The 22131-nt window shown below is 43.1% G+C and overlaps 1 protein-coding gene across 1 annotated transcript in view; it reads left to right on the forward strand.

The window, feature by feature from the left end:
• Positions 1 to 3414: 3414 nt before the first annotated feature.
• The window catches only part of PLPP3 (phospholipid phosphatase 3), a 66119-nt gene continuing 47402 nt past the window's right edge, over positions 3415 to 22131 (forward strand). The window contains exon 1 of the mRNA XM_033152024.1: positions 3415 to 4146. Coding sequence (XP_033007915.1) covers positions 4008 to 4146 — 139 coding nt within the window. The 5' untranslated portion in view covers positions 3415 to 4007. The remainder of the gene's footprint in view (positions 4147 to 22131) is intronic.

Below are 22131 nucleotides of genomic sequence, written 5' to 3' on the forward strand. Positions count from 1 at the left end.
AAGCAATGGGAGCTCACCTTATCGCGGGGATTAGAACCGCCAACCTTCTGATCAGCAAGCCCTAGGCTCTGTGGTTTAACCCACAGCGCCATCCGCGTCCCTCCTGTTAATAACTCCGCTGTTATAATAATCATTCATGCAGCATTTACAAGGTATAGAGTCCCAGTTGTGGTTCTCTTGTTAAGGGCGAGTCAAAGCTGACCCACCCATGAGGCAAGGTGAGGGGACCACCTCAGGTGGCTGGAGAACCACAGGGGTAGCAGATCCTGTGGTAAATCTTTACCCCCCCACCCTTGTTTCTGATGTAGATCTTCACTCACCCTGACTTCCCTAGTGGGGAGGGTGATGCCAGACTGTTTTGGGCCAGCCCTGGGCGAGTCATCTGAATCACATTTCACCATTATAATGAGAAATGGGGGCTGGGGCAGTATGTTCTATTGCTTAGAGTTCAAAAAAGGCTCAGTCAATTGACTTGAAATTTGGCATTGTAGGAGAGGAAGGCTTGAGGGCGGTCTGTGCTGAATTAGGGATACAAAAGATTTTGATCAAGTTAAATGTTTGATGAGAGACTCTGGCACGTTGACAGGTGCTGTGTGTTCTTCTTCCATTGACTTTGCTGAGGTGGTTTTTCTGAAAACATTTCCCAGTTTGTCCTGCATGTTTTAAGAAACGGGCTTCTACTTTAGGTCAAAGGGGAACGCTTAGTATAAGATTTTTACCCAGGAGCCCTGTAACAATGGTAGCTACAGACTCTTACTCTGCTGTGGCCTTGCAACCATTTCTGGTTGTTGTTTAGAACCTTGCTATTGCTAGGCAGGATTCTCACAGACCAAGGCTCAGCTTGAAAGAGCAAGGGAGTGGTTGGCATCTGACACCTTTAAAGAAATGGCAATGTGGCCACTCCTACAAATAAAAGCTCTGTGTGGACCCTGAGTACTTAACAACTACCGTTCATCCACAAATGCTCCCTTTTGGGGATAAGGTGCTCAGAAAGATGGTGGCAGGCCAGCTACAGGTTATTGTGGCTCTCCTTCTCTCTCATACTGTTTGTTTGTTTGTTTTTTTAAAAAATACAATATTGTTCTACTGTTTTTATGCTTGTATCTGTTATTATACTGTTTTACTGAGGGTTTTGTATACCACTTAAAGTTTTTTAAAAAAATATTAAGCTGTTTAGAAATATGCATAAATAAATAAATGCACAAATACAGAAATTCCTCACTGCCGCTCATGTAGGCTGAGAAAAGTTAGGTATTAAAGGAGATGGGGAGAGGAAACCAGAGGAGACAAATACAAATATTTTGAGACATGGGCATAGCCGGGGGGGGCGGGGGCGGCAGAAGGGCAGCTGCCCCCCCAAATCAATACAAATCTGATGTTCTGCCCCCCCAAACAAAAGTCTGCTCCTAACAAAAACCCTGGTTACACCCATGGTTTGAGAAGTGTGGGGGGAGGGCAGGTAAAATATCTCAGAAGTACACAGCAACTGGACTTCTGATGGCCAGCTTTTAAAGGCACAGGAAAGCCTTCAGGAAAACGAAAGTGGGAAGAGAGTTTTAGGGGGTGATTGTGTGGCAGTGTGTGCTTTATCTGTTGAGTTTCCCAAAGCTACTCACAAGAACTTCATTATGTGACTCATGCCACAGAATGACTTAATATCTGAAGACAGTTGCTACTTGTCAACGTGACCTCACTTGTACGCAGGGGCATTGCTTAATAGACTTTGTGCTCAGGCCCATGACACAATTTACCTCCAGACAAATTAAGAGAACAAATGGCTGGGGTCTTGTCAGGACTGTACTTTACAGAGCACGTAGCCACTCTGTTAGTAAAGGGGGGGAAATGGTTTGAAAAGAGGGGGGAAGGGGCAAGAGATATGTGGCAGTGCAAAAGACCCAGGACTTGGCCCCCAGGGCCATCTCTACCCTGGATGGATTTAAATTTATGTTGGTATGCCCAGGGCAAGTGTTCAGTTGCTGGTGGGACATAAACAAAGAGCACAATAACCTAATGTCTTGGGACAAGGAGTTCCACAAATAAGGTGTCTGTGCAGAGAAGACTCCCTAGAAAAGACCCTGATGTTGGGAAAGATGGAGGGCACAAGGAGAAGGGGACGACAGAGGATGAGATGGTTGGACAGTCGAAGCTACTAACATGAGTTTGGCCAAACTGCGAGAGGCAGTGAAGGATAGGCATGCCTGGCGTGCTCTGGTCCATGGGGTCACGAAGAGTCGGACACGACTGAACGACTGAACAACAACAACAACAAGCACCATCACTGACTAACACTGCATGTTTACCTATGTTTTGACCACTTGCCGCAGGGTGCCATTGGAGGGATGGGAATCTGGAGTGTCGGAAAGGCAGGCAAGGAAAGTGTTGAGCATCAATCCCCCAAGTGGCTTTATCCTTATTGCTCAACCATACTGAACAGCCACATCTTCCAGCTGCCCCCCAAATCAATCAAAATCAATACAAATCTGAGGTTCTGCCCCCCCTAACAAAAGTCTGCCCCCCCCCCAAATCCTGGCTATGCCCATGTCCTAACCCCGCCCCATTCAGCAAGATAAACTCTTAGGTGGGAAATAAAAAGAGGGGTGGATAAGGGAACTATAACCCATGCAAGAGTTACAATGCCATAGACAAAGAGTCTTTTCCTAAGCAAGGAGGCAAAAACTAACTGCATACTGTATCTGAAAATTATGAGTCACGAATCACATGAATTTTGTGCAGCTAACCCTATGATTTTGGAATAGACCATAACTGGCATATCTTCACAAATTGGCAGCTATAGTATGCTTAGAGGTCAATTTCTAAAGACAGGGTTATAGTGAGTTGGTCTAAAGGTCTTCCCCTCTCAAGAGAAATCCCTTCACCTTAAAATCCCAGATATGGGTGCGTGTTTGTGTTGTGTGTGCCTGCAGATTGGCTGTAGTGGTCAGGGAACGGAATTCTGCACATGCTCTGGGGCTCATATATGTCCCAGGGTCGGGATGAGCTCTATGAAAAACAGGGTTGAGTCCTACTAAACCCAATATTCTCGCAAACCTTGTTTTACTCTTAAGGCTTCGGAGAGTTTTATCTGCAGGAGCCCACTAAGAATTAAATCCCACGCTCTGTCCAGGATATACCAAAAGGCAGCGGAAGTTTTCAAAGCAAACTTTTCCAGCTTTGCTTCCAAGCAAAACGGGGACTGGGGAGGGCGGAGAGGAAGAGAGGGCATCGTCAGAGAGAAACTCCACCTTAGCAAGATTTGCGTCCTCACTGAGCTCAGCAGGCTTGTTTTGAACGCAAGGGGCGCTAGGGGCATATCGAGGACTTTCTTGCCTCTTTTCATCCTCGGGGGTGGGGGGGGGATGTGGGGTTAATTATCATATGTATATGTCAGTTTCAGGAAGGGGGTTGTACTTGGATAGCCCGTAGGAACCTTTAAAAAAAGAGGGGAAAGAGAGAGGAGTGGAAAAAGATCAGAGGGATTGAAAGTGCAGAAGTAACCCCGTCGGATCACACAAGCTCAACCGGAGCCTGACTTTCGACGCGGCCGGGTGTGCAAGTCGCTTGCCTCTCTCTCTCCCCATTCATTGGCAAGGGACTGGCCGAGTTGCAAGCTCCGCTCCTGCCGCCAGCCGGGATTGGTTGGATTCCCGATCACGCTGCGCCAAACTTTCCCAACTTTTTAAAAACTTTCGCTTCCCTCCGTGTTGTGCTCTTTTTGCATGGTCTTCGCAGCCGACGAGGGAGCTGCTACTCGCGCGCTTTCTGCTGCCTGGGAAGAGGAGGAGGAAAACTTCCCCGCGGACGCCGAAGGGCCCTGGCCGAGGCAGCCACAAGGACAAAAGTCTGCAGCCGCCTGCAAATCCCCCTTCCTCCTGTTCGCTCTTCCGACGTGAGCAGGCAGCGAGCAGCCCCAGTCTCGGCGCCCGGATTCCCCTGCTGCTCCCGGCCCAGTGCGACCCCCGAGCTGCGAGAAGGAGACGCACCTGGGAAAGGCGATTCCCCTGCCTGCCATGCAGAACTACAAGTACGACAAGGCGATGGCTCCCGAGAGCAAGAACGGCGGCAGCCCTGCCTTGAATAACAACCCCAGCAAAAGCCCCAGCAAGAAAGCTTTGCTCATTTGCCTCGACCTCTTCTGCCTCTTCATGGGTGAGATTTAAAACTCGAGCGACTCTCTCTCTCCCCCCCCTCCCCCATCTTAATTCACTTTCTTCGGATTTTATAAGAAGCAGTTCCAGAGGGTTGCACAACTCCTTCCAGCAGTCTCTCTGCTAAAACTAACCAGTCTCCTATTCTTCTTTCCACTCTTCGTCTTTACTTTTTTGGTTGCTCACTTTTGCTCTCTCCTTTCTTGCTTTTTCTGTTAAAAAAAACAACCCAAAACACCACCAAACTTTGTGACTGGGACATAACAAAACTTCTGGAGCCGCTCTCTGCTTTGCAAGAAGACAGTTCTTCGGAACAGATTCTTCTCCTCTCCCCATCTTGCATCTTGGAAGCTTCTTTCCCCTCTTTCCCCTGACCTTTTCTGCTTTCGTGATGGGTTATGATGCCAAAGGATAAAAATGTGGGAGGAAAAAGCAAGCAGAAACAAAGCAAAGTGCTCCACTGCATTGCAAAAGAGCTCTTAAGTAGCAATATATGCTGTACTGTGTGTACAAAATGCACGAGCTAGGGCAGCCGGGTGTTGTTGATGCCAAGAAGTTTTTCTTTCTTTTTTTAAGGGCTTCATTTTACTCTAGGAAAGCACCCAGCGAAACCACAGAAACGTATGGAAACCCAAAGCAGCCCTGGTGCCCATCCAAATAAAATGGATGTCCCAGCAAATGAGCTGAGCCTCATATGTAAACAAAGCATCTCCCATCCCAGCTGGCCCCTGAGGAGCAGCCAGGGAAACAAGGCATGCTTTTCACTTGGCTGCTGCTGCTGCTGGTTAAAGAATAGGCTTCAAAGGTGCCCTCCAAAGGGTTTTCTGTAGTGGGAAAGGGAGCGAGGGAGTGTTTTTGTGTGCCTTTTGAAAGAAAAAGGAGAAAGGAATTACAAGGACCTCAAGGAAAGATCCAGTTAGCAGCCGTTGTCCTGAAGCTGATTTTGCTCTCAGACCAGTTTGTGGCTGAAAGGTCCCCAGTTTTCCAAGGGAAGGGGTAAAAATGTGGCTTGCAGAAAAGAGAGGAGAGGTGAAGTTTGGCTGTGCTGTTTGGTACACACACACACACACACACACACAGAGAGAGAGAGAGAGAGAGAGAGAGAGAGAGAGAGAGAGAGAGGAACACACATCTGTGACCTGTCAGTGTTAAGAGTGGAAAGCATGTGCTGCGGTACTTGATCTGCTTTGAATTTTACCTTGTGGAGTTCCAGGGAAGTGTGTCTTGGTTAAAATGGGGGGGGGGAGCGTTCCTTAAAACGAGGGTTCCTGTAGTTGTCTGAAAGGGTATAGGAAACAAAGAAAGAACAAACTTTTCCTCTCTGTTAGGGCTCTTGTTTCTTTAACCCAACAGGAAAGCCAGCAGAGCTAGCTCTCCATGCTTGGAAAGGCTTCACCTTTGACATTTCTGTCTACCATTCAGCTGTTAACGGCACAGAAACCTGAGGCCTGAGGAAATGTTAAAAGGTGACAATCCTAGCATGTAACTATGGTGTCTTAGCTAGCTTATGGTGCCTTTCATGCCACCATTCTTGATCGGAGGCATAATGTATTCCAAAAAGGTGGCGAGCGTGCAGAAGCTTGGGCTGAGACCTTCAGGTGGATATCAGCCAACCTTGTGCCCTTCAGATGTTTGGGGCAGCATCCCCAGAGGCTGTGCTGACTGGGGCTGATGGGAATTGTAGTGCAAAGGGCGTGTTAAGGGATGTCTGGGTATCCTATCTGTTGTTGACAAATATCTGTCTGCTTTAGGAACACTGCAAACCATCCAGGACAGAAAGATGCTCTCTATCTGAAAAGATTGTTCCTTTCTTCAGACTGTCAGTGCTCCGAAGAACTTTACAAAACAAACAGGGCAGTTGACATACGGCACCCGTTTTCTCTTTGATAGTGAAGATACAGTGCTGAATTGCCCCTTTTTAATAGCTCGCCATGAGGAAAAGTAAAAAAAATGCATGTCTCAAACTTCTTACTCTAAGTAAGCATGGAGACACTGAAAGGATTACTCCCTTTTGAAGTTCTCTGAGTGTCCTGGCTCCAGTGATTTATTATGCTTGAGGGGTTGTGATGTTTAGAGAAAGAACAAAATAAGGATGTCTGTTCACCTGACTGAATCCAGATCAGGGCCATTTCACATTCAAGATGAAGGTTTTCTGATGAGTGACTATACGTGTTTTCAGAGTCTTACTCTTGCTCCAAATGTTTAGGTACCCTTAAAAATGCAACACGAGAAGCAACATAGCCATTGGCATTAAGAGACTGTGGAAAGGAATCCCAGCTGGTGCAGAATGGAATGAGACACTGTAGTTTACACTAGTAGCATCTGGCTTTGTTGGGATCTGTAATAATGCTGACTGCTGTCCAATCTACACAAATTGATGTGTATATAATAACAGTGCGTGTTAAGAGCAATTAAATCCCAAGAGCTGAATAGCTCTACTATAGAAGAACTTCAGTGTAAGTGGAATATTGGTGTGTTCTGCGGCGCTTGAGATGCTGCATATGGGAAAAGAGAATCTTCTCTCATTGTTCTCTTATGTATCATATGATGAACATTTAGTGAACCAGCATCTTTAAAAGATATTTGTGACTGCTGCTCATTTCTCTTGAGTAGAAATCCATTGTGTTTGGTGAACCAATCAGTAACCACTCTGTATCACTTAAGAAATTCTAAGAGTTTTTGAATGTAGAAATCTTCTTGATGGGTTCACGGTCATACTATTTCAGTTCAAGTTAGTTGGTGTTTTGTCATTAACTCTAAAAGACGCAATATGAAGAGGGATTGTGCTCAATGAACATTTTCTAAAACACAAAATTATTCTCCTCTGTCATCATAATGACCTGTTTATAGGGCAAAGGGCAAAAAAGAAAAGGGATGTATCTGTAAACAGAGTCTAGGGGGCACTGTGGTGTAGTGGATGGCGTGTAATTCACCAAAGGCAATTCATGATGGTACATTGAGTCAAGGACTTGAGTTCCAATCCTGTGCATTAGTTATTGGGAGAGTAACCTAACATTTGTGTGCTTATACCAGCTGTGCATTGTAAACAACAATGCTTATTAATTTTTGAAGCATTAAAAAAGAGGGAGCAGTATTGTGGTAACAGCAGAGGGGGGAAATCACAATTATAGGAAACAGTGCATAAGAAACAGTGAGCTGAGTTTTGGTAGCTGGATTACATCATTTATAGTCCAGGGACAACTCTGAAAGATATAACAGATCTATGTCTTGGGCCACTTTACTCTATGAAATATGGACATAGATGGTGCATCTTTGTACAGGTATGTTATAATGAGATGACTATGGAGTGGCACCTTAGTGGCTAATTAGCTGATGTTATACAATCATTTATAGGCAATACTTACTTGGATGTCTGAAGTTCACTGAGAAAATGCTAGGTAGGTAAAACTCACAATGATCAATTTAACAAGGTGAGAGCTAACAAAAAAATACACATCTCTTGACTACTAGAGCTCTCCATGTATCTACTATTGAATATTTTTAGTGCTTCAGTAATCATATATTGCCACGAAAGCTTATGCCATAATCAATTTCTTGAAAAGAGTTGGGATCTTACGGAAAACAAGAAAAGGATAAAAACAAGATACCACAAGACTATGGTTTTTGAAGGCAGCTACCCCTCTGCGCTGCTCTGGTTCGCCAGAAGCGGCTTAGTCATGCTGGCCACATGACCCGGAAGCTGTCTGCGGACAAACGCCGGCTCCCTCAGCCAGTAAAGCGAGATGAGCGCCGCAACCCCATAGTCGTCCACGACTGGACCTAACGTTCAGGGGTACCTTTACCTTTACCCCCCTGGAAGCACATTAAGCTTAGGCTATTACAAATTTCACAAAGTGAAATTTTATGCACACTTGCTTGGAAGTAATGAATTCTGGGAACTTTACTTATGACTGAACCCAAATAGGATTAGGCTGTGAGTTTTAACACTGTGAAAATTAAAGAGAATTATGTCTTCTCCTGTGCTTCCAATGAGGCACTTGCCTCAGTTGTTAAGCCAATGCACCATATCTTGTCATTCTGCTCCTGTACTCCCAAATAGCTACCCAGCTGTTAATATTTAGTTGTAACATTGTATGAACATCTAGCAGGGTCCAGTATTGGAAGAAAGCTACAGGACTGAAAACAACTTTTCTATGAATGGTTTACATGCTGAAGAATCTTTTGGTTACTAATGTTACAAAATCAATGGATTTCCAAGAAAGAAAAGAAGAACACAACAGCATGTGACTTTAATTATCCAGATACCACAGCCCTTTAACACTGATTGTTTCTGCTTAGAGCACATTTTTCTCCATACTGTCAGTTTGGTTTAATTTTTGCAGTTTATCCTTCATCTGTTCTCTATTATCAGGAACAAATGTATTAGGCAGAGGGAGAGAATAATAATAATAATAGCTTTTTGCTTTATAATCCCACATGAATATGGACCTGTGGAAAAAGTTTCATCCTCTAGTGTCTGGAGGAAATGAACTATTTGATATGCACAGCATAAAAGTGATTAGTAGAAACATAGGATCCTTTATCATAAGAACGTAAGAGGAGTCCTACAAAAGCAGACCAATGGCATATCTATTCCAGAATTCTGTTCCCAGAGTGGCCAACCACATGCCTATGGGAAACCCTTGAGGAACTGGTATTTGGTATCATACGACCTCTGATGCTGGAATTAAAAGCCTTATCATGCATGAAATTGTCTAATTTGCTTTTAGATCTTTCCAAATTGGTGGCCATCGCTACATGCTGTGGTAGTGAACTCCTTAGTTCAATTAAGGTGCTGCATGAAAAAGTACCCCTTTCTCTCCCTTCCCCATCTTTTCTCCAAGATATAAGCCCCAAAAGTTGTAGCCTTCAGCCCCCTTGGTTACCCCTTTCTGCATCTTTTCCAGCTCCTTTTTTGAGGTGCAAAGAGAGCATGCAAGGGATCAGATTGCATGGCCTAACTCTATTTATCCATGCCTAGGGATAGCATTGTCAGCTTTCCAGGAGTGCACAAATCATAGAATTGTAGAGTTGGAAGGGACCACGAGGGTCTTCTGTTCCAACCTCCTGCAATGCAGCAATCTTTTGCCCAAAATATGGGGCTCGAACCCACAACCTTGAGATGAAGAATCTGTTGCTCTACCGCAGTGTTTCCCAAACTTGGGTCTCCAGCTATTGTTGGACTACATCATCCCTAGCTAGCAAGACCCATGGTCAGGCATGATGGGAACTGTAGTCCAAAAACAGCTAGAGACCCAGGTTTGGGAAACACTGCTCTGCCAAATGAGTTATCCCAGCTGCCATCAATATGGTGTGGGGACCAGGTGTGAGAACCTGTTAGCAGATATTCACAGCTCTGTAGCCAGTGCCTTGTGGTCCCCCCCCCTTCACTTGTTCACTGTGCTATAACAGTGACTGTAGGCCTGGACATATCAAACAACATCTTCAGAGTGGTAGTGATACATGTGCACATGTGAGAAGAACAAGGGAATTTGCAACCTGCCCTACATTTAACCATGCCATTAGCACCTAATGCAGGCAATCGCATATCTTCCGAGAGATGCATGTGCTGTTCTTGCATTGGGAGACTGCCAGCATTCTTTCACACCGAGAATCCCAGGATGTGCAGGATGTATGCCACTTTGCTTTTAGGAATGTTTCTAAGAGCATTTAGCCAAGCATGTAGAAGCTCCTTTCAGACCTCTGCACTCAGCGCAGGAAGATGGATGGACTGGGTGCCCCTAGCGCACCTGGAGACATTGGGGGTTGGGTTGGGCCAGCATGCACACTCCCATTCCTCTCCCTAGTTTGAGTTCTCCATTATTTTTGAACACTTGAAGAAGACTCAACTCATTCAGTCATCCAGATATGTGTAGCAAGTGCACTACAATTACATAGTGTACTATCAGTGATGGGAATGAATGCGCTTCTTAAATATCTGCGGTGTGGCAAAATTATTCTGTGCTTCAGACTTTAATCCCATGGACACTTACCTGGAGCAAGTCCCATTGAAGATTTTTGGATTTATTTCTAGATAAACATGGATAGGATCGTGCTATCAGCCGGATGTCAAGAACAAAGGTTCTTGGGGAGCTTTGCAGATGATGTATTGTTAGAAGTGCATTTCCTCCTCAGCGCATGTTACATATTGGAGATATTCCTGCAGGATTGCAAAAGCTCTTGATTCTGATCTAATCCTAACTTGACACTTTGCTTTTCACATGTCTGTTTGAAGCAACAAGTGCTTTTGAGTTAAGGAAAACCAGAGCCTGTTGGAGAAGATCTAGTGTTGTGTTAAATAACTTTTGTTCAGAGTTAATGGATTAATGAAAGTTCCACCTGAGTCATAACATTGAGTGGCTTTAGCCAAGTTGCTATTCCTCACCCTCCAATATCTAAAACAGGAACAATAACGTTGTGAGTGAAAATTAAGTAAAGATGGTAAAAGACTTTGCATATTCAAATTACTTCTCTTTTATTACTTAGCTAGAACATATTTAGCTCTCAATATGATAGAACCCAGGTATAGAAATGCTAGGCTGGTTGAATATAAGGAATTTACAGTGAAATCTTCTACACATGTACTTAGAATCCTACATATATTTTACCTGGGAGTAAATCCTGAGCAAACTGGACTTGCACAATTATAATGATAAATTTGAAATGATGGGTCAGGTTTGTATACGGCTTCTTCTCCTTGCCATCTTAGCAATAATTCATTTTCTGTGTCTCATGAAAGCACCTGAATGCTCCATTTTATTATTCACAGATGCAGAAGGAAAAAAAAAGAAAAATAATGATTATAAAAATAAATCCTGTGTTGGACTATTGTTTTGTATAGACTACCTGGAGCCAACTAATAGCAGGAAAAACTGTGTCTTAAATTTCTTATGATTGGATGTCAAAAATAAATGGCTACAACTGGTACTTACAGACTACTCCTAGTGTGAATTAATGTTTCTTCTCATGTTTTACTCCTAATCATTAAGAAAACTGTTTATCTGAATGGTGGAAAAGTTGGATTTTGATTAAGAATAATTAAAGTCATTAATACATTTTCAGGCAAGGAATTTATTTACTTTCTATTGATGAATTGGTTGAATATCCCTTGTTTCTGAAGCCCTTGTTTCCTACCAGGATTATTCTTCAAATAGACCTTGTCATAGAAATGTTTGCCCATTTAGTTTAGGACTGTTTACAACCTTGTGAGAAGTTATGTCAGAGATGGTTGATTAGATTAAACTTTATTTTTTCCATGGTTTTGCTTTTATTTATATCCTGAATAACTTGAGGTATTAATGGTGGCATTAGATATTCTCCAGGCTTTTTACAACTCTTTGTAATATAAAGCCTCTTGCTTGATTTTGTCTGAGGCTTGCTGAAACACTTTCAATGTTTGCTCCTCTTAGAAGGGCAATATTTGGACTGGCAACTTTGTATATCCATGTCACAGTTGCCATCCAGATTCAGCCACTGAGCTTTATTTTATGATACCAGCCAGTTACTCAACAAGAGCAAGCAGGGGATAATGAGCTGATAATGTGCTTGCTATCTCTTCTGCTTGTGTGAACTCTGCTGGACTTAGTGGTTTGTAAGAATAACTTCCAAAGTAAATGTCATCCTAAAGCGTTGATGCCTGGAACAGAGGACAAATGCTATATTGGGGGGCAGGGATGTTGAGAAATAACAGGTCTCCTTTAAGAATTTTGGATTCAAGAATTGATTTAATAGCCAAAAAAGAAAAAAAAATAGGAAGGAAACGGATCTGCAACCTGAAGTATATAAGATCTCATAATTAAGTCTTATGAAATCAATAATTCACTAATCTATCTTGCTTTCTATCACATAATAAATCCATTGCTCATAGTTGGTACTGGAGCATATGAAATATTAGTTCTGCTTAGCTCCTTTCTATGTTTCATCATTAACTGCATCTCACCCTAAGGCTTAAGAAATGTTCTTCTATTGAGACAGCCCTTTGGTTACTCCAAGGCTGGGGAGACTATGGCCCTCCAGAAGTTGGACTCTCATTCCCATCAGCCTCAGCTAGCAGGGCCCCTTCTCTATGCTCCATGGAATAGAATGGACTCCCCACTTGCTACTGATGTTGTTATAGCATTTTTGGCTTTTGGATTAGTGTTGCCTGCAGCTGTACCTCCCTACTGTCAGTTATTCAAGCTGTGATCAACCTGGAGAAGCACTGGCAGCCGCAATCTAAGATTATGACAGATTTGGTATGTTTGATTCAGCATGGATTGCTGGTTCCATTTACATCAGAAAATGCTTGTTCTGTATCATAATAAAATGAGCTTTTAAAATATAGATATTGGTTATTCCTGAGAAGTAAGGATTGTGAAGAACAGGAAAAGTCTCAAAAGGAGTTGTGCAGCCCCTGGCAATGTTGCCCAGTTTCCCATTTTTCCTGCCATTGCCATTTTCCCAGTGCCTTTTCACCCTTCTGTGTACCAGATATAGTGAAACCACAGGATATAAATAGCCCATGCTCCCAATATTCACTCAAGATGTAAGGGAAAGGACTTACCCTCTAGGTAAGCCTGCGAAACCAATTCTGAAATGCCGACGAGCATTGCCAATCCTTGCAAACAATACTAATTTCCCAGTTGGATCGATGGTCTGAATTGTTTTAAGGCAGGTTCTTATGGCACTGTGTTTCCAAGGTGACAAGATATTTGCATGCCTGATTTGAAACAACACCTTATAATAAGTTCTGATAACATCCCAGTGGGCAATCCATTATCAACATTTCCATTTTTACAGGTTGGAAGAAGGTGTTGAAAGACAGGTGTGTTTGAGTGCTCATGAAACAGACTTTGTACCTCTGTCAACCAGCTTAATTCTCTACACATACTGCATTGCCAGCTTTCAACCCTGAATGGTGTGCCAATATGGTTGCCACTAGGAGAAAATAAAGTCCTTGTTTTAGTAGCTCTGATGGAGTAAGACCTTATATGGGAATGATGACAACTTCCCAGTCATTCCCTTTTTTTGCTGGAAGGAGAATGGACCACTGAAACACTAGGGAGAATGCATTAACACTCAGGGTAGTTTATGTTTGCATATTTGAAGGCGATATGAAATAATCTTATGTACTTACATGAACTTTTGAGGAAGGGTCCAGCAATTTCACTGTTGTTGAAATTGATCTGGTGAAATGGGATCAGCACCTGAAGGCCTACATTGCAGAGGTACCGCATTATGCCGTATTTCAAACATGCTTCCATTTCATTCTGTTTTTTAATCCCTTGCATATCTTGCAACTTTCAGCATACCAGAGTTTATACATTCCCACAATGTGTAGGCTCTTTTGCTGGTGGGAAACTAAGCTCCTTAATCAGGCTTCTGTGCATGAGGCTTTTGTTTTGACAGCTGTCAAAAGAAATTCAGAAGGTATAGCTTTCACTTGATTGGTGGATGATTCAACTAGTTACAAGTCTAAGGACTCTAATCGCCAGGAGAAGCATGTGGAATTGCCAGAAGTTGTGATTGCTTTGAAAAAGTAGACAAGTAGTAAAACAGAGAGTTAAGCCACCTTTAGGTGGATTTGGCCAACAGTTTTTATGCTCATGGTTAAGGTGGGGGGAGGGGACCCTCTAGTGACAATTTGTAATTAAAAAGAAAATCAAACTGGAGTAGATCAAATGAATCAGTCACTTTCTCAGTCTTGAGCCCCATAAAACTCTACTTCTTATGTTATCCAATAAGCTTTTTTTAAAAAAGATACTTAATTGACTGGGTATTAGGCCTGTCAGTGGAAGCTAACCCCAAAAGCCAAACTCAATCTCCATTTTGAATATTTTTTTTCAGAGCTAGAGCTGATGGAAATTGTAGTCGAAAATGAATGGACTGCACTAGGTTTGCTAAGCAGGAGGACTTCCTCAATAAATTGCTATGGGACAATTCGAATTAGCTCTCCTCTGCATTATCAGTGCCTACAGGCAATGTGCTGCTGACAAGGTTTAGCAACATCTGACAAGTGAATCAGTGCATGATTGTGTTATCATTGCGTTAAAAGTTGCATTGTGTTAAAAGGAGTGTTGGTGAAGTAATTGAGTGCTTCTAAAATGATGGAATCAGAACCTATTGGTGAAACATCAGAAATCTGTGGCTGACATTAGTGGATAATGCAAACATCTCCCTTTCTTTTCATTACATTCATTCCAGACGAGTCTTTTACGTACCTTTTGGCAGAGTTTTGAGAAGCAGCATGGTGCAGCCTGCAAGGAATAACAATTTTGATGAGACTGGAAAGAGGTGACCATTTGGATATCATTGCAGAGTGGGCAGTAGAAGCAGGAAGGAAAGGAGTAGGGTAACTCACACTTGTATGGAAGGTCCTATACAGTGGTACCTCAGGTTACATACGCTTCAGGTTACATACTCCACTAACCCAGAAATAACGCTTCAGGTTAAGAACTTTGCTTCAGGATAAGAACAGAAATTGTGCTCTGGCGGTGCAGCAGCAGTGGGAGGCCCCATTAGCTAAAGTAGTGCTTCAGGTTAAGAACAGTTTCATGTTAAGAACAGACCTCCGGAACGAATTAAGTATTTAACACGAGGTACCACTGTATTTTGAAGATTTTGTCAGCAGTAGCCCTGATGAATCCTGGGAAACTAAATGGGTGATGGAATGTTGAGGAGGGCACAGATAAGCAGAGAAATGACAGAGACTGCGGACAGATGATTTCAGGGACTTCACAAATGAAATCTATTCTCAACCTGATGCATTTGACCTGATGCTTGCTGTTTTTTAATGAACTGGCCTGCCATGCTAAGTTAGCAGATGCCAAAAAGGGATAGGTAGGCTAAAATGCTGAGTAAAAGTGGGCAATAATTTTGATTCTGAGGGACAATTGCAGCAGTGGGCAGTCAGTCGGAAACTACCTGCCAGTGGGCACAGCCTAGTAGTACCCCTCACCACCACATCCTCACTGTCTCTTTCTCTCTCTCAAACACACATGTCTTTGTATGCCTCATACACAGATACACACCCTCCCTGCCTCTGTCACACACTTAAGAGACACGTAACCCCACTCTCTCATACACAAACACAACTTGCCCCCCACATATGCGCACTATAACCCATCCCCAGCTGCATTGGAATTGCTGGAAAGGGGCCTGCAGGTGAAAGAAAATCTTTGTCACAGCAATCTTGTGTCACTGATGCAGTCAGTATAACCACCGCTGCATTGCTTAGCTTCTAGTTCACACCTGGGCAACTTATGGTCCTTGCCCTAATTACTGGACAAAACAATTGACCTAGTGCTAGACAAAACAGTGTGTCCTATCCCCTCCCATGCCTCTCTCTTTAGACAAAAGGGAGTGTAGTTCCAGCCTTTGGTAACATTTTTCAAAGTTTCAAGCACATTTATGCTTATCTGCGTTCTCTTGTATTACAGTCTGACACCAGGAATGGAAGGATGTGCAGTGTTATGGCGTCCCTATATTGCTAGGGAGGACCAGAATAAATAATAAAAAACACACCCAAAAAACCAACAACTGAGCTTATTGGTGCATCTCTAACCTTCCTCTGATAGCACGGAGAATGGGCTCAGTTGTTTTGTCTGCCTTCAAGGATCTCTGCATGCTCTGCTGTGGAACAGGGTGGTCCTGGGTTGCATGAGGAGGGCAGAAAGTAGAAGGCAGGGAAGGTCACAGGGTCTGAGAAACTTGTCTAGAGATGATCCTGTGTTCAGAGAGATCACCTTCCATTCCTTTTCAAGTTTCGCACTGAAATAAATAAATAATACAGACACCTGTCAGTTGGAACTTCAAGTGAAAACAGTGGCTTCAGAAGCCAATTTTGTGTTATTGGTGCAATCAGCTTCCTAGACCGCTGTGCTTCTGTTAATCGCCAACTTGAGGTTTTGTGGACAGTGGCTTTAGTAACTCTTTGCCTTGTAATATACTAGTATTTTGACAGATTGCTGCTGCTGCTGCTGCTACAAACACCCTTTAGGTACCCACTGCACTTGACATCAATTGAGTCAAGTTTAAATCCCAAAATGCATCTTCTTCTAAACTGGTCCTTAGTGCAATCATGTTGAAAAGTTTTTTTTTTTTAAAGAAGAAAACCATTGAGATGGCCAAGGGTCTGATTCTGCCTGTGCTATAATAGCGTCCAAAGCATGCAAATTAATTCTGTTTCCAGACCTAATGGAGGAGGCAGATCCCCCCTCCTTTTAATGAATTTGGTTAAGCATTTAATTCAAAAAGGTCCGAAAAACGGACAGAACGTGAAATATGTGTGTGCTCCAGCTCTTTGAAAGTTGTTTCAGTCCTGGGGAGGGGAGGCATTCCCCCAACACCCCCCCCCCCGTCGCGCAAGTTGTTAGCAGAGGTCAGTCCCTGCTGTCCATAATTTGCAGAGAAGCCTGAGCTCGCTGTCTTTCCCACTGTTGCTTTTCAGTGCAGGCATTGTATAAGCCTGGTATCCATGGCAACTGGCCAAGAACTTCAAGCTAAGATCTTCTTAGCAAAAGAGAGTCTGTCGCCATGGTTTTGAGGAAAGCATTTAGAAAAGAATACCATAATCCCAGAAGGTTTTGGTAAACTGGTCATTTGAATGCAGTTAACTGTATTTCTCGCTCAGGCAGCCCTCGCAGATCCTCGGAGGATACATGCTTCGTTCCCAGAAAGTCTCCCCCCTCATAAAAGGGGTGGGGGGGGGAAGAAAGAATTTTAATTGATTACAGATAATTGATGCGACTCACTAAATCACTTGGGAGTAGTCTCACATCTATCATAAGTGGACTTTGTTCAATGGGGAAAAAAATCTATGGATCCAAGCCAAGTATTTTGCCAGTTTTACTTGAGGTCCACTGAGGCCTGTTTGGAAATCCTTCTCCCACATAATCTCACACCCTCAATTATTGGAAGGACATATGAAGACTCCAGCAGAAGATGGCAGGTAGTTGTTGTTTGTTTGTTTTTGTTTTTTGGCAATTAAGCATCTAGGAAAGTTCTAATCCTGCCATGCCTTACATCCCTCCAGTTCATTACTTCAGTCATTTCCACCCATTCCTAGCTCACTTCTGGTATTGGGGCCAGGAATGGTGGAAACTTGGCTGGAGCAATCGGTTATCAGGAGGTAAGGCATGGGAGGCGAAAGGTTAATGCCCCCGTTTCTGCTTGAGTAACTGCCAGCTCTACCCCCTGCTTTCCATGTGAATAGGGTGGACAAATGAATGATGGTCATGTCCAATTTGACCCACTGAAGATTTGGATTAATAAATACTCTGCTAAACTCAGGAAATACACCAAGACTGCAACCACACTCATTTTTTTGCCCTGGTTCAAAGAAAGAGGGAAATTGCTTTTCCCTCCCCTTACATTCTGATTAGCACTAATTTGATCAATGCATGTACATTGAGCAGTAGGGAAAAGAAGACAGACTCGTCGCATCTTGGGAAGCTGCTTATAAAAAAAAACAACAACAACAAGTAAGAGAGAAGGAGAATGGCGATTCCGGAGGTGGCATAGAGTCTGCTCCCTCAAGTACCTCCTATTTTAACAAGAGAGACAAACCACAAGCCACAAGTCACCAAAGGGTAACTGAGGCACAAACCACTCTGGCAACTTGGTGAGCTGAATCCTTTTAGTGCCTGAACTTTCTTCTTTGTTGTGGGTTTGTTTTCTGTTCCTCTTTTACTGAAGCAATATTCTATGGTGGTCTGAGAAGAATGGTAAGGTAGGACAGAGGTTTAGCTTGGTCCTGCTGGTGGACCTTGTTCTTTGAATCTTGCTCATGGTTCTATGTACTGTAGAATCCATCTGCTCTTAGTAAGATTGGATGGTGACACTGGTTTGTTCCCTTATTTTGTCTTTTGACATGGATTTCCTGACAGAATGATTTGGGTGTATCCTAATAACTGACACTTCTGTTCCTGGCACATTTTGTACCACCTGCTGTTTGATTAAGATAGACCAACTAATGCATTACTTGTAGTTCATTAAAGTGGGCACAAGCAACATGGTGCCCCCCAGATGTTTTGGATGACAGCCCCCATAATTCCTGACCATTGGCTATGCTGGTTGGGGCTGATGGGAGTTATTGTCCAACAAAGTCTGAAGGGCACAATAACCCCTATAGGCATTATTAGGGGGACCCGGGTGGCGCTGTGGTCTAAACCACAGAGCCTTGGGCTTGCTGTTCAGAAGGTCGGTGGTTTGAATCCCCGTGACGGGGTGAGCTTCCGTTGCTTGGTCCCAGCTCCTGCCAACCTAGCAGTTCAAAAGCACGTCAAAGTGCAAGTACATAAATAGGTACCGTTCCGGCGGGAAGGCAAAACGCATTTCTGTGCGCTGCTCTGGTTTTGCCAGAAGCGGCTTAGTCATGCTGGCCACATGACCTGGAAGCTGCCTGTGGACAAATGCCGGCTCCCTCGGCCAGTAAAGTGAGATGAGCGCTGCAACCGCAGAGTCGTCCCCTACTGGACCTAACAGTCAGGGGTCCCTTTACCTTTACCTATAGGCATTATTGCTGGTGGTGGGAGGCTTAAGTGCTAACTAATCTGAAAGACATGGAAGCCCTAGTTTCAATCTAGGATGCCTAAAGACTATCTTGTTAGCATTGATCTTATTGAAGGTTTTGCTCTACCATCTATGAGCCAACACTTTTCAGAAATTGGAAAAGCCAGTGCTCAATTAAATAAATCTTGTGAAATTTACTATGTCCAACTTTGTCTCATTATGATGTTTATGCTTCTTCAGTCAGGTAGAGGAAGGGCCCCCAGAGACCAGGTAAATATTCACATTAATGACTGTCTCATGAAAAACAAGAACCAAGGACTGAGGGCCAAATTAGACATCAATAAGATAAAAGGCTGTTTTCCTCCTGCACTTACAATTGTCACAATATGGAACAAAAACTTTTACACCACCTGTGAAGAATGCACATGGCTATATGTCTGTTTTGCCACAGGTACACATTACTGTGTAAAATCTTGTGTGCAGTTCTTCCTTCCTACACAGAGCTGATACCTATTGAGGACAAAAGTCTTGTGTGTGAAGGAGTGCTTGGTTCTGTGTATTTCAAGGCCTTTGTTGAAATGCCATTAAGGGTTAGAGTAGCGTGTGAGCCAGCTTCTGAGAAAGAATACTTTCTCTCACCCTCCTTTCCCTTAAAAGGATAAGTTTTGTGACGTCCCTTTTTTTTTTTTTTTTTACTCATTTGGCACGAATCTTTCACAAACACAAACCCATGGAAAAGTCAAATAGAGTTTTGGAGGGAGCCCATTTAAGGGGAGAGAGAAATATCCTCACACGTTTTAAGGTTACAAAGAAGCTTTCTGAAGATTTGGCTATGTCTGTCCTAGGGAATGTATTCCAAAGCCCGGCCTTTTCTTTTTCTGGCATCACAGAGCAGACTGCACACCAGCAAGCATGGTCTTCAACTAATTCCCTGGCAAGTGCATGATTAGCCTTTAAAGGTGATCAGACTGAGGGCCAAATTAGGCATTAAATGAGGCTTTGCATTGAACCCACATGGTTGTTGTTGTTTTTTTAATGCAGATAATAGCTGGGGGAGAGCTAATAATTATCAGGATAGCAGCCAGTGGGGAAAGGGATTTTTAACCCTTTCATTTCATGCTGCTTCCCCATAGAAAATCTTTCATCTGGAGGTACTATTTGCATTGGGAGACACTGTCCCCTTGGTGCAAAGACTTAAATCGCACCCCCCCCTGCAATCCTGATAATTATCACTGCCTGCCACATGATGCTATTTTGAATCTTACCTCTTGTTTAAATGAACCACATAATTCCTGTTTATTTGCATCCTGGATAAGGGCCTCTTCAGTTGGTCGCAAATCAGTGAGTCTTCACCACTGCAAAATTGGCAGTATGATGTGGATACCAGGAGCGATTAAAACTGTTGGATGTGACTTGGATTTTTCCCCTTGGCTGGGATTGTTTCTGATTCTCTGTAGTTATTAGAGCAGGGAGATTCAAAAGCACAATTCTCTGCAGTGAGAACTGGTATGTGACATCAATAGGCTTTGCATCAGCTGATAAATTAGTTGCAGTGGGAGTAGGAAATGCTTGGAGAGAGTGGTTCCGATGAACTGATTCAGCACATCCACTGGGGTGCATAGCTCACATCACTCTCCCAATAGTTTTGATAGCATAGTGGAAGGATTAGGAGATTAGCATGGCAACGCCCGCCTGCTTGTACTTAGAAGGATCTGTTTATAAACCCACTTTAATGTGCCCTAGCTTAGCGTGGACAATGGTTTACATTTAACCATTAGTAAAAATGATGTTAGTGCTATTTTTGTTTACAAAACCATCATAGCAGACCCCAGCTATCACCTGTGAATGCTTCTTCCTGATTTTGGTCTTCCACTTGTGTCACTGGAACCGAAGTTGTAGTTTTGTTAAACGAGTCCTAGATAGATGGATCAATGGTTCAACTTGTTTAAGGACTTTTTCATATGCAGGAGAGTGACAGTTGCCCTTCCATGTGCAGCCCCACCAAACAGAAGCAGGTATCTGGAATGGAAGCAAGCAGAGTTTATGCATGTAGTGTTAGAAGTGTGTACCTGGACTCACATGTGAGCATCCGGCACTCGTGTATGTTCATATACACGCTGTTGTGTATTGTAGAATTTGCTGCCTGCTTCGATTGCAACTTTGCTGTCTGAAGCAGCATTTTTATATAAAGGTATTCTGCCACTCCTATTTCATATAATAAACCAAGCTTTCCTTATTCCTCTGTGTGAGAGCTTCCTGTGGGCATAACAAGCACATGCAAAAGCTCTCTCAGTATATGAACATATATGAATTCTGGCTGCACACATGTGACTCCAGGTACACACTTGGAACAGTGATTCAGCAGAGTTCCAAGCTGAAAGCGTATGTTGAGCTAGTTGACCTTAATTAATGCTCATATTTAGTTTCCTATAAAGGAAGATGACATTTCACGTTTGTGACCATTTCTTGGCCTGCACTCACTCTGTGGTCGTCAAACCCAGTAATGCAAAATACTGTTTAGAAATGACAACTTTAGTAACTCATGGGAAATTTGAACTGTGTGTTGTTTGGATTTCAAACCCTAAAGCATGTATTTATCAGGTTTGCAATAAATGATAAGGACTTGAAAATTACTTCAGGAAAAAAAGCAAAGCAAAGGACTGCAGCGTGAATACCTTGGGCCAAACATGAGGTTGCTACTCAAAGTGGCATCTTTAAAGAAAAACAAACAAAAATTTCCATCTTTATGTTGCATCTTCAACAGATGCTGCTAGAGGCTGATTACCTCTTATCATTTAAGCTGGGGTGAAAATGCCTTTAGATCTCTGGTTGTAATTAAGGATAAAAGTTTTTGAAGTCGTTCTGTAATATTGTCTCTTTCTTCCTACCCTGTTAATTTTTCTGTTCTCCCTGCCTGCACACCCTGTCCCCCGCCTCTCACCGGAAAGAGTTCCTTAATAGTAAATATACTCCAGCACTGAAGTTTGGAAAGCTATTATGGGAACCATAGACCTGCTAGCAGACCCTCCAGCTGCCAAGGCCTGTGAGTATTATACTGTACTGCAGGGTTCAGTCACAGGATATGCTGAATTGGAAAGAGATGGCAGACAAAGAAGCTTTTCAGTGGCAAAGTTGAGGTTTGGCTTTGCTCAAGAGCAGTTTTGGGTCGAAGAGGCATCCGGAGCTCTGGGAGAGGAGCAGAAATATATTGGATAGATGCGATGAAGTAGTACTCAGAACAGCATGGTTTTGTTTGAAAGCTTACAGAGACAGCTTTAGAGGGTTTTCTCTCTATTCTTTTTACAGTTTAGCTTCTCTCTTCTCTGCTTTCTGGTGCAGATCCTTATTCCAAACACATGCTAGTTTTCTTTTTTTTTAAAAAAAATTGTTGACTCATTGCATTCTGGGCACATTTCAGCAAACATTAGACATGATTAACTCACACAGAAATAGTTGGCTCGACTAAGTTCCATTCTGTTGATTGCAGTGGGGCAGG

The sequence above is a fragment of the Lacerta agilis genome, chromosome 6, assembly GCF_009819535.1.
Source record: "Lacerta agilis isolate rLacAgi1 chromosome 6, rLacAgi1.pri, whole genome shotgun sequence".
NCBI classification, from domain to species: Eukaryota; Metazoa; Chordata; class Lepidosauria; order Squamata; family Lacertidae; genus Lacerta; species Lacerta agilis.